Source organism: Sebastes umbrosus, chromosome 14 (genome assembly GCF_015220745.1).
Source record: "Sebastes umbrosus isolate fSebUmb1 chromosome 14, fSebUmb1.pri, whole genome shotgun sequence".
Classification (NCBI taxonomy): domain Eukaryota; kingdom Metazoa; phylum Chordata; class Actinopteri; order Perciformes; family Sebastidae; genus Sebastes; species Sebastes umbrosus.
The window spans coordinates 3185001-3198826 of NC_051282.1; the positions used below are offsets into that span (position 1 = coordinate 3185001).

Here is a 13826-nt window from a genome sequence, read left to right on the forward strand (position 1 = left end):
CACGTGATGTCTTATATTTCATATGTGAAATATCTGAAGATCTATGCATATCTGTCAAAGGTGTATTTATCACATGTGAGAATTGTTTCACATGTGCTGAAATGAGTTTATCCTGAGTGTATACTAGGGGTGTCGCGGTATATACCGGTTTTGCAGTAATCGCAGTATTAAAAAACATGAAAATACTAATATCGTGTAAATAATCCAGCCACAATATATCGTGTTTAAAGGTCCCATGTTGTAAAAAGTGAGATTTTCAGGTCTTTTACATTATAAAGCAGGTTCAAGTGCTTTATAAATACTGTTAAACTATCAAAATGCTCAATATACGGAGAAATACTCACAGCCCTTATTCAGAAATTGCGCATTTGAAACAAGCTGTCAGGATTTCTGCCATTTGTGATGTCACAAATATATAATGTTTAGACCATTACTCGGTTTTAAACGTAAACATTCTAAATGTGTCCCAGTGTATTTCCCTGTTGCAGTCAAGGCCTATGGAAAGGAGGCTGGGTCACGGGCGGACATCGGTCTTGAGGTACGGGGAATAACACATGCACAGTGTAACTGAAGCTGCGGTCGTGCGTTGCGATTGGCTCAATTTCGGCGAGTGCAGGCCAGATTTTACTGCGCATGGGTTGTACCCCCGAAGATATGACGCATTGATGACGCGTGACCAAGTCTCCTTTCCATAGGCCTTGGTTGCAGTGTATGTAAATAACATCAGCTGACAGGAAGTAAACATTGACCCAAACTGTTGCCTGGCAACGCAATTCACTTGCAATTCCATTGAAATGGACTAAACGGAGTGTTTGAGACCGAGGGTAAATACAGGTATATTAAGGCAGACAGTATGAGGAAAATAATGTGTGTTTTTGAACATTACAGCATGTAAACATGTTCTATTAGAAACACAAAATACAAGTAAGAACCTGAAAATTAGCACAACATGGGACCTTTAACAACAACGATGGCATTTAGCTCTTGGTTTAGCTACTTCTCTTTTGTGTTCTTCCCGCACGCAGTAAATAAAAGCTTGTTGCAGACATGACGTCATCCATGCGCCACAAACAGACTATAAAGTAAACACCCCACAAGCCTTCGCGATTCTGTCAAAATGACGACGAATGAAAAATATGAAAAATACTTTATCGACCTGCTAAAAACGTAAACTCTGCAGTGTGGGAATTCTTCGGGTTGCACAAGAAATCCTTCTTGATACCGCTCCAGTGTGCAGGAAATGTGGGGCTACAGTATTAGCCAAAGGAGGGAATACTTCAAACATGCTGCATAGTCACCTTCACAATCATCATGCTGAACATTTCGCCACTGTAGGGCGAGTAAGTTGTAACGTTAGCATAGCTATAAACATGTCAGTTGAGTTATATGAGTACAACGCTAGCATATCTTGGTTAGTGAATGACTACGTGAGCTAGCTGGCTAACGTTAGCTAAAGCTGGGTGGTGTTGGCTGGCTGGGACCCGTTGGTGGTGGTGGATGGTGGCTCGGTTATAGTTGAAGCCAAGCAATGCTAGCCAACTGAGACCCGCCGGATGGCTGGCATTGCTTGGCTTTGGCTGGCTGGGTCGTTCGCTATCACCGGCAAGCTCCGGCTGGCCAACACCATCCGGCTCCAACCGGCTGAGCCAACCGTCACCACCGGCAGGTCCAGGCTGGCCGGCACTGTCTGGCTTCAACCGGCCGGAGCTGGGCGGTGTTGGCTAGCTGGGACCCAACCGGTGATAGCGAATGACTATGTTAGCTAGCTAGCTAATTTACGTGCTAAGTAACGTTGGCAAACTTAATTGAGGTCTGTTCAACAAGACAGTGACAGCTGGTACTTTGCCATGTAAAATATACTGTTATCCGTTGTTTTGGAAAGAAAACAAACAAACGTTGCATCAAATAAAGTTAAAGATGTATCTTAAGTGATTGCATCATTTTTTTTTTTTTTTATGATATTGCGATAATATCGTTATCGGGATATTTCTTTGCCATGATAATCGTATTGAGAAAAAATTTACATCATGACAGCCCTAGTGTATACTTCATGTGGGTTTATCACATGCATGTGAAATGCCGTTTCACATTAGATAAACCACGTTTGCCTGGGTGAAAGTCACATGTTGAAGTGTGTTTTAAATGTGATATTACATATGAAATTGACATTTTATATGTGGAATATCAAAAAATCACATGTGCCTGTATCATGTGAATATGTTATATGGTAAGTGTGTTTCACGTGGGATATTAAAATGAAATTGATGTTTTCATTTCATTTTATTTGCACCTTTATAGACAAACAATGTACAGCTTTATTCTGCACTTTAGTCTTTAAAACTCTCTACCTCAGTTCTTATCCCGCTTTATATTCCATATTTGACATTTCGTAATATCTATATCTCCTATATTTTATTATCCAGCACTATATCACTTTCTGCGCTATATTCACATTTTTAATAGTCCCGTATCTCAGTTGTTACCCTGCACTCAGGGTCTGAAATTAGCAACCGCCACCCTAATGTTAATGGAGGTGCCATTGAGTTATTATAATGAGATGTTCACGGTCTGCTCAGCAAAATGACCATTGTGACCATGATGTGTTCAAATGTTATCTCGTAAAATTACGTTTTTGGCGAGAAACTTGAATAAATCCAGTTATTTGTAGGAGATGTTTTCACAGAAAAATAAAGTTTATATTAGAGAGAGAATTATGACCTGTTTAACTTCCTAATAACTTTACAAAGATTTTTTTAATCCAAGCAAATATTTACATAATCATAATCATTTGAATTGTGTGTTTTTATGTGAATAACCACTATATATGAAAATACACATACAATACTGTACTGTGTACACTACCCTCCCCCCACGGTGTAATTCGAACACTGTATTTTACCATGCATATAATGTTTATTATGTAGGCAGGAAGTGACAAAAGTTAATTTCAGATATATTCATTTTTAACAGTTTCTTCATCTCCTGTTATTTTTATATCTGGTATATTTTTTTATACTCTGTACTACTTGTGTCTTTTTACTAATATGTTTTGTATTGAACTGAGATGCTGGAAACTTGAATTTCCCTCAGGATCAATAAAGTTACTATCTATCAATCTATCAATCTATCTATCTATCTATCTATCTATCTATCTATCTATCCATCTATCAATCTATCTATCTATGTCTTACATCTTATTTGCGATATCTGATGTGAAATGTGGTTCAGTGTCTACATGTCAAATATATTTTTCTACAAATCATGTGAACTATTTGATAGTTACACATTGTCTAAGTTTATCCCGTGTAAAACGTACAGACCACCTGAAGAAGAAATTAGTTTCACGTATGACAAACCACATGTGTATGTACAGTATAGGTGAAATGATCACATGTGAAATGGTGCTTCATTTCAGATAAATATGTGTTTCACATTCGCTAACTTCATGTACTTTTTAGGAGGGTAGTTTTCTTTTAGTCTGAAGGAAAGCCTGAATCCATCTACAAACAATTTTGCTTCAAACAAATGTGCGTAGAGATCATTATTAGCAACACGCTGCATGGCGTTAACATTTTGCTCCCCAGTTATGTGGCGTGGTGTTGTTCTGTTCTGTTCTGTGCTGTGCGTCTCTCTCTCCCTCTCCAGGTACTGCCCCCTAGTCAGGTGGTTTCAATTAGTCCCCCAGGCCTGGAGATGAAGGAGATGAAGGACCCGGAGAGCTGCGGGTGTGTCGGCGGACCAGTGGCCGTGCTTTTGGTTAGACTCTAGCCAAACGCTCTGTTTCTGTCTGAGGCTTCCATCTTTATTTCAGCTGTTAATAATCGGAGAACGTGACATTCCCATTGTGATATCTCTTTGAACATTTTTAAATGTAACAGTTTCACTTCGTCATGCTTGCTTTGTTTCATATAAGTCAATCCAGGCACATGATGCTGTTGGAGGGTACAGTAACTATAGTCTGTGGCTCATCCATTTCATTAATAGCTACGAAAGCATTTTTTTTTTGTTGTGGTTTGCATCCATCAAGGTCAGTGTATCTTTTGGTCATTCGATTTTCCTTTCATAAACGGATATTAAAAAACAAAAAGTGAGTGGTTATTTCATTTTCGTTTTAAAATACAAAAACAAAATTGATATACAAGACGTTTTTCTTTATCAGGGTCAAAAAGGGATGAACTAAACTTTAAAAAAAAAGGTTGATTTTCATTTTCTATTTCTAAAAACAAAAAATAAAATCACTAGAAGACAGAAACGAAAAAACACCCTGTTTTTTCATATTCTGCAACCGTAAGTTGCCATTTTTTTCAAAGTAAGAGCGCGTATGAGGACGGTGCTGTGTGTGAGAGGAAACAGATAACAATAGTCTCTTCCTGGTTATACTACAATTGGTTTAGATTTAAGTTTGCCCGGTACAATGATCTTCATGGCAACGATACAATAACAATTTTTTTCAAAATAAGTATTATAGCATAACCAGGAAGAGACCATTGATGTGTGGAGACATTTTGGTGACACAATACACTTTATAACCGTGAAGTTATTGAATATTTCTCCCAATACAAATTCACCAAAATTATGCAAAAGTATATTTGTCAAAACTAAGTTCAAATCTGTAAATATCTTTCCAACTTTACTGAAGTTTTCTTCTTCCCTGACACATTCTTTAATTGTTTCAAAAAGCTACGTACTGATCCATATCCATCACCTTCAGTTACACAGCAGCACCGTCCTCATACTCGCTCTTACGCAACTTCCGGTCGCAGAATATCAAAAAAAAAAAACGGGTGTTTTTTCATTTCCGTCTTCTAGTGATTTTATTTTTTGTTTTTAGAAACAGAAAATGAAAATCAACCCGTTTATTTTCAGTTTAGTTCATCCCTTTTTGACCCCGATAAAGAAAAACGCCTTGTATTTCAATTTTAATTTTTGTATTTTTAAAACGAAAATCAAATAACCACTCATTTTTTGTTTTTTAATATCCGTTTGTGAAAGGAAAATCAAATGACCGAAAGATACGCTGACCCACCAACACCACCAGAACACTGCCTCTCTCTACACCGTTCCTTTACCCTCCTCCATCTCCTGCAACTTATCCCCCCACTCCTTCCATCATCCTCCCTCCTTCCTTAGTTACATATTGATTAGGTCGCTCACTGTGTGTGTGTGTGTGTGTGTGTATGTGTGTGTGTGTGTGTGCATACGAGCTTGGTCCTGCTGTGGTCAATGAGGTCAACATGGTGGCCAGACAGACATCCCCCACCCTCTTCGTTTTTGGTTGTTTTCCCTGCCTCCTCCTCCACCGCCTCCTGCTCTCCCTTCTCAGGGTTAGCCAGGAAGCATTGAACTCCAACGTCAGCATCCTTCATGAGCTCACCTAAAAAAGCTCAGTTGATAGCAGCTGACAGAAAATTAATGCACTGGCTTGCAATGTGTACCAGAGCATCACATCATGAGCTTGATGTCTTCATGTGGCAAGAAGAACGATATCCTATACAGTAGATATACTTTCCCTCATTGTGTCCCAGATGAACCATTCAAATCCCCAAATTTCCCCGCAGGAACATGGTGAAGAGTTGAGGTATCAAACCATTAGGTAGGAAGGAAATTGCAACACCTCTACAGGCGTTCGTGCAAACAGTAAAAATGTTGCAGATGATTCCGTGAAGACGATCAGGTGATGTCCCTCGCCTCTCTCAATCTTGTCTTGCATTTTTCAAACACCACCTGACAGTGACCGCCCTCGCTGACTCCTGCGGCCGACAGACTCGCTTGTCTGAGTGGAGGAGGGGGGCAGGATGGATGGGAGCGCAGGGGTCGATAGAGGTCAGAAGGCAAAAGATTGAGGGAGATGCACACAGAGGAAGCTTGAAAAGGATGCAACACAAAAGGGAGGCGACAGAGACGAAGCAGCGACGCCGTGCATTCAGCTTTTGGCACATTTTGCACTTACTTACGCATCAAAGTGTGACATAAAATAAAACCTCAGTTGATAATCCCTATGAAGCAAACAGCCATCCTCAGAGAATAAATATGTTTTGTTCGTGTTTCAAGACATTAATGCTAAATGTTGATTAAATATATGTTAAACAACCCGGCTGAGATCATCATGCTTTAACCATGTCAGCAGCGTATAGCTCTGTAGGGAAGGTCAGTTGGTCTTTAATCCACCGCTGTGGTCCCAACGGAAATATCTCAACTGTGTTCAACTGCCGTGACATTCTGGTCAGACGTTCATTCTCCTCTAGCGCCACCACGGGGTTGACATTTTTGTTTGTTGGTGAAATGTCTCGACAACTCTTGGATGGATCGCCATGATTATTTACTGCAGACAGTCACGTTACGTTCAGGATTAATTGTGATATAACTATGACTCTATCATCGGGTTCAAATTTCAATTTGTTGTTTGGTTTATGACCGAAACTAATGTAACACGTCAGCCTAAACTCTACTCTGTGTTTAGCACTAATTACTTCCGCCAAGGCCAAAGGCCTTGGGCTGAGGAGGTTATGTTTTCACCGGCGCTGGTTTGTTGTTTGTTTGTTTGTCTGTCTGTTAGCAGGATTACTCCAAAAGTTTGCGATGGATTTGAATGACATTTTGTGGAGGGGTGGAATGTAGCACAATGAACAATCCATTAGATTTTGGTAGCAAAAGGCTACATCTGTGAACAGCTTTGTGCTCTAGTAAACAATTTTATCATGAACCCATGAATGGTGATGACACCGCAAAAGTCTCACCCACAACACTTGGGAAACGAGACAGCGTGCGTGTTTCAAGACAGATCGGGTGGGTCGCAGACATCACCACAGATCTTACACCGGTCAGTCCGCCTCGGTTGACAGTCGCGCCGTCCCTCCCCACAGGGAGAGAGGGCACAGCCGGTCAATGGCCTCCGGGGAAGCGGCGAGGTCCGGGTGAGGGGTGCCGTAAAAGCTCACGGCCGGAGCCGCAAGACACCTTCACCCCCAGGCTATTCTGAGCCGAACTAGAGCCAGTCATGGCGCATCGTGCCGAGACCCACTGAACGGGGCGCCGGGTCTAAACGATTCCTCCGCCTCACTCTATGCCGCTCCTGAGAGGGCAGGCTTCCCAACTAGCCGGCCGTCTGTCTCCGCCGGGAGCTGCGTCAGGCAGTCTCCTCTCTTCCCGGCGAGCTGTGACCACACTTTACAGCCCCACTGACGTGTGTTCTGTTGTCAACAACAACTAACAACAATCGCCATTTTCTTTTGCCCTCTCTGCAAATGACCACGGCAAACAGTTCAATGACCCTTCTAATCCTATTCTATTTCTATGGATGACTCTCTCCGACCAATCAGTGATCTGCAGTGTTTTACTACAGCTGCTAGTATCGGCTCAGCTCGCTTGGAACCTCGACCGAGGTGGTACCAGATAAAGTACCAGGGTGCAAGGTACTATCCAAAACGTTTGCTAATGGAAAACCGAGAAAGAGCAAGTTGAGTTGATTAGAGCCAGACAAACCATTCATGCTCACACCTACCAATAATTCAACCTAACCTGCATGTTGGACTGTGGGAGGAGGCCCGAGAACCCAGAGAAAACCCACGCTGACACGGGGAGAACATGCAGACTCCACACAGACGAGCCAAAGCCGGCCATTGGGTTCAAATCCAGAACCCTGTTACTGTGAGGCGACAGTGCCACATCATACAGTGGCTTAATGCTGTTTGATCATATGTACTGCTACTCGCCGTTCCACATTAGTGTCTTATGGGATGTGAAATTGTGGTTCTTTAGCAAAATCCAGTACAATGAACAGCTGGGGCTGGGCTCATACATTATGTTGCACTAGAGTGCCTTCTGGTGGTTAAATCCTAGAACAGCACCAGTCCTTGAACCCAGTGCCAGTTAACTCAGCTCAATATTGAAAACCTGAAGGCCGGTCCCTGACCTGTGACTTCCTCCAGGTGACATGTGATTTTTCTTTTTAGGTAAATCAACTTCCCAGTAGGAACACTTGAATAGCCCTTATTTAAATCATTAGGTCCTAAAAGTTATAAAATGCACTAATATCCAAATCCAGTTATTTTCCTTCCTCCGTTCATGTGAATGAAACCCAGACCGAGGCTGGACCGAGGGCTGAGAGGCACATGCTCAACAACTCAACTGACAACTCAACTGCACTTTACAGGAAAGGTCAGAGCAGACTCTACCTGCTCAGGAGACTGAGGTCTTTTAGAGTGCAGACCTTCTATGACACTGTGGTGGCATCAGCCATTTTGTATGGATCGGTCTGCTGGGGCAGCAGCATCTCGGCTGCGGACAGGAAGAGACTAGACAGAGTGATCAGGAAGGCCAGCTCTGTCCTGGGATGCCCCCTCGACACGGTGGAGGTGGTGGGAGAGAGGAGGATGATGGCTAAGCTGTCATGCATGATGGAGAATGACTCCCACCCCATTCAGGACACCATCTCAGCCCCTTCAGCGACAGGCTGCTCCACCCGAAGTGTGTGAAGGAACGCTATAGCAGGTCCTTCCTTCCTGCAGCTGTCAGACTCCACAACCAGCACTGCTCCCAGTAGACAACATGCACAACAAAAAAACGGACAAGAACTGCACTATACTGTACACTGACTGTGCAATATCAATACTACTCTGGTGCAACGTAAATCATACTGCGCAATACTTCAGGTTGCAATTTAATTCCAATCACTGTGCAATTTCATATTTCCAACTGTGCAATTGTGTTAATAGTCTGTTTTATTGTCAATATATTGTTCCAATTTTTAATATTCCTTCTATTAAATTGTTCAAATTATATATATGTCTGTCTCTTTTGTTTTGCTTTTTGCACTGTGTTGTATCTTGATTTTTGTTTTTACTGATGCTTCTTGTTTTCTGCACTATCCCCTTTGCTGCTGTAGACTGCAAATTTCCCCACTGCGGAACTAAAAAAGGAATTTCTTATCTTATTGATATTGCAGCTACAAATGGAGTTCACTGTAGCAGCATAAAGCATTTGGGTTATTTGAAACATGGGTGTCAGAATGAGAGTAGAAAGGCCTCTTCACACCCACAGCTACAGGAAATAGAGAAAAATGCAGCAAAAGGAAAATAGCTTACTAAATTAAGTAGAAGACAACAAGGCAGGCTGAAGGGAAGTGGGTACACCAAAAAGGTGGACAAATAGGCATCACACATTGATATCTAACTTACGTTTGCGTCTTTAAATTCCTTAAAGTTAAAGGCTGAAGGTCGGTATAAATGTTGTTGGGAGTTGTGAGACAAGTGAGATTAAACAATGGTAACATATCTGGAGATAATTGACAGATTTATTGACATATGGTTTATGGTATAAATGATGTGCATTACTTTTTTGTCATACAAAAAAAAAGTTTGGAATAAATAAAAACATAGATAAGGAATTTGAAGGGCTGCTTTTACTTTGACGAGACAAAGCTGTGGATGTTTCCTCTTTCCTTATTAAACAGTACAGTAAACAGTTTGGACAGTTCATAGCTGAAAAATGTCAGCTAAAAGTGGTTTGTTGATTCCAACATGATGCATGATGTATGAAATGAGAATAACTACCCTGGTACAGTTCTGTATCCAGCATGTTTTTAATGTCCACGCAGCCAAATACGAGCAGTGAAAGAGGATACAGACTCAAGCCTGACTCTCCTGCTTTCTGTCCGCTACATGGGTCTCCTTCTCCTTCTCCTTCTCCTTCTCCTCCTCTTCCTCCACTGTCAGTGCTAACCAGGACTCTTTGTGCAACCTCTCGCTCCTCTCCACCTCCTGAACGCTGGGCGGCGACGTCACCTGCATGTGCGCCGGAAGGTGCTTGAACTCGTCCTCGTTCACGTCGTAGTCCTTCATCTTCGAGTCCAGCACCCACCAGCGGCCGACGAAGCCCACGTCTAGCACCCGCTGAGGGAGCTCCCTCCAGGGTACCCACAGGTTGGAGCACTTGGCTTCGTACAGCGTCGCGTCCGGGTCGTAGTCGGCGCGGTAAACCAGAGAGAGGAGAAACAGGCTGGCGTGCTGGAGCCGGCCCTCGTTGCGAAGTTTCACTAGGCTCTGCACGTGGCCGTCGGAGGTCCCGTTGCGGATCCACGGCGACAGCAGGCCCAGCTGGTTGGAGTACTCCAGCAGGGTGGCTTCGAAAGACGAGCGGTCGGGTTTTGTGTAGAAACAGGCCCAGGCCCCGCCCAGCAGAGAGGCGTACACGGAGGCTTTGAACGGTCGCTCCCACGAACCGACGACCACCTCCCGACAGGCCTCTTTGTAGTCAGAGAGCAGGCCACGACACCACACAACTACAGGGAGACGGAAGGATGAAGCACAAGAAAGTTCACTGAGTGCTGCCTGGTGTCCCAAACACACACACACACGCACGCACGTTATATTAAAAATATAATAAACCAACTTCTATGCAAGTTAAATGAACAGTGGTTTAACCTGCTGCTTCTGTCCTCATTTTCAATATAAACAGTAGATCAATAATACAGAGATCAACCGCTGATAGTGATCAAACAACTTGGGACAGAATCATTCCTCTACAAACGTTGTTTAAATAATCTGCTGATAGTAATCAAGTAGTCCACCTACAGTGTTCATTTGAGCTCTTTTCATACATGAAAACATACAGAAAAATATTTTAAAACTACGTTAGACTAACGTTAGTTGAATTTCTGTTTTGTTTTTACTTTACTCCCGTGATAATTTGCCTCGGATGATATTAGGTAGTTGACAAATATGTAATAAAAATGTTTTTTTTTTTGTAAAACAGCATGTTTGATGTTTATGTAGTGTGATATTGGATATTTGAGAATCTTAAATAATATGCTAATAGCAAGATTAATCTTCAGTGTGATATTTACAGCTGATTTCAGTGTTGAGGAGCTCATCAGAGCAACCAGCTGCTGTAGGGGTTTGGAATAAAACCCCAACCACTTGTCTTAGAAGGAGAACATGGTTGATTCATGACCCAACAGGAAAATAATTACTTTTCTCACACTCGTTGGACCTATACACACACCTTTTAACAAAGACCTCTAAATGGGTAGCATTTCTATACTGTACTGTACACATTCTGATAAAAGCCCTAGCTTTTACTCCTCTAAAAATCCATACTAATTCAACATAGTAATAACATGATGGTTTTGATTAACCGCCCTGGCAAAAACCCAGTTTCTCTGTCCTATTTAATGTTTCCTGGAAAATCTCCCAGGAAGTGCATGGCATCCAAAGCAGCCAGCACCCAAACTGGGCAGCACAGGCTCCTTCCTCCTGTCTGATGGGGGAGCTGACATGAACGGAAGTGACCTCACTGCTCAGGGACAAAAACAGGACCGCTGGTTTCTCTAAGACAGGGGTGTCAAACATACGGCCCGGGGGCCAGAACTGGACCACCAAAGGGTCCAATCTGGCCCACAGGATGACTTTGCAAAGTGTAAAAAGTCAATAATTTCAATTTTATAATAACATGCACTGCAATTCCTATTTGGGGGTCGCGCTGTCTTAATAGCGCCCAAGCTACGTGACACAACACTGTCAAGCTTCTGTTCATACAGGAGCCGCCGGTGGAAAATATCTTTGTCAAAAAGGAGAAAAGTGGACACAGAGTGTCGGGGTTTTCCAAGAAAACGGACCAGATCCTATGTCTATACAGCGCTAAATGGTAAGCCAGTGTGTTTGGTGTGTTCACAGCACCTTTGTAGATGGATTGTTCGTTAATTGTGGACGTTTTCAGAATGTACTTATCCTTCTTTTCACTGACGGGAAGGGGGAATTTGGAGGTGTTATTATTTATAGGTTACCATGCAATGGTTTTACTGGTTCGGCCCACTTGAGATCAAATTGGACTTCTACGTGGCCCCTGAGCTAAAATGAGTTTGACACCCCATGCTCTACGATAAAGCAAGCTGTAATGTTAATGTACGTCACAAGCTATGTGGTTATTATGTGCTAACACATGACAGCCATGACATGACAACAACTAACGTTACACAAGAGTGCAACATTTTGAAGGAAACCTATTTAACTGTTATTTAGCATCTGCTGATGTTAAATGACAATGATACAGTAACGTTAACTACAAGCGTAGATAAAGACAAGTGAGAATATTTCCCTTCTGGGCAGTAGGAGAACCTAATGTTTACCTTAAAGGTCCCATATCGTGCTCATTCTTAGGTTCATATTTGTATTTTGTGTTTCTACTAGAACATGTTTACATGCTGTAATGTTCAAAAAAACATTTATCTTCTTCGTACTGTCTGCCTTAAAGGGACTCTTTGTAACTTTGTAAGCGTATAAATGTACCGGGTGGGGACACATGCGCGCTCTCATATGCGCGCTCGCGTGTGGCCGGAGCCTCGTCTCCTCTGCCTGCTCGCCTTCACTCAGACAGAGCGCGCGTTCTCACGTACTCGCTCCACCTCTAGACGTGAACGCGCGCTCACTCCACACTGCAGAAGAGTTAGTTTAGCTCTGAGAATATATAGTGAATGTACAGTGGACGTTTGTGCAGAAATAACTGCTGCAGCTTCTCCAGAGAGAAACGTTACCGTCTCCATCCTGCGCCCGCAGGGAGACACCGGGTGCCGGTGTCACGGTTCACGTTTCTCTCTGCGGAGCCTTGTCACTTCACAAGACACGGAAAACCTCTGTTGGTGCGCGCTGTGTCAGTGAAGGCAAGCAGGCAGCGGAGGAGAGGCTCCGGTTGCCGGTGTCTCCCTGCGGGCGCAGGAGGGTGAGGCACGAAAAGCCAACACTAGGATCAGATCTAAATCATGTTCATGGAGAGACCTTGGTCTGGTCAGCTAACATTACTGCCAAGCAGCTGAAATATAGAGTGATATTGTGGTTTTAGCTGACGTGTGTCGCCTCACTGTTTTGAGCGATGCTCGTTCAGGTATATTTAGAGCGAGCAAGCGCGAGCTCGACGCTGATAAGCAGCAATTCTGAAAGTTACAAATAGTCCCTTTAATATACCTGCATTTACCCTCTGTCTGAAATGCTCCGTTTGAGTGCATTTCAACAGAATTGCAATTCTAGGCAACAGTTTGGGTCCATGTTTACTTCCTGTCAGCTGATGTCATTCACATACACTGCAACAGGAAATAAACAGGGACACATTTAGAATGTATAAGTTTAAAACCGTGTAATAATCTAAATATTTTATATTTGTGACGTCACAAATGGACAGAAATCCTAACGGCTTGTTTCAAACGCACAATTTCTGAATACGGGCTGCGTGTATTTCTCCGTATATTGAGTGTTTTGATAGTTTAACAGAATTTATAAAGCACTTAAACCTGCTTTATAATATAAAAGACATGAAAATCTCACTTTTTACAATATGGGACCTTTAACGTGTATGTCGAAAGCTAACGCTAGGGGTGTTCCTGTAACCTTAACGTTACACTAACTAACCAGCTAGCTAACGTTAGCTGACTCGGTGTCTCACCCGCTTTACTCTTCTTCAGTCGGTCCCATCTGCTGCCTGTGACCGGTACCGGTACCGGAGCTGCTGCTGCTGCTTCTGCCGCCGCGGAGAACGTCCTCCTCACGACACGCAACGAAGCCATTTCAACTGATTTCAGTCACCGGCTACACGGTCTCCGGTCTCCGGTCACCTTCACGCACAACCAGCATGCTGCCTCACAAGAAGACGACAGCTCACGTGAAGCCAACATGGCGTCCTAACGGTGCATCGTTTTTAATCTTCCGACAGAAAGCTCTACCTCGCAAACGTTCCTCTCGCTGTCACTTGAACAGAGAGTGTATTCGTAACAAAATTATACAAATGTGAATTTATTTATTTTTTATATTGGAAAGGAATCGAATGTGTCGCATAACTGT

The 13826-nt window shown here is 42.9% G+C and overlaps 1 protein-coding gene across 1 annotated transcript; it reads right to left on the reverse strand.

The window, feature by feature from the left end:
• Nucleotides 1–9272: 9272 nt before the first annotated feature.
• On the reverse strand, nt 9273–13690 carry timm29 (translocase of inner mitochondrial membrane 29). Its single transcript, XM_037793118.1, has 2 exons — nt 13432–13690; nt 9273–10279 (listed from the first exon to the last, which is right to left on the reverse strand). The coding sequence occupies exons 1-2, from the start codon at nt 13550–13552 to the stop codon at nt 9627–9629; spliced, it is 774 nt and encodes a 257-aa protein (XP_037649046.1). The 5' UTR covers nt 13553–13690; the 3' UTR covers nt 9273–9626.
• Between the last annotated feature and the right edge of the window lie 136 nt (nt 13691–13826).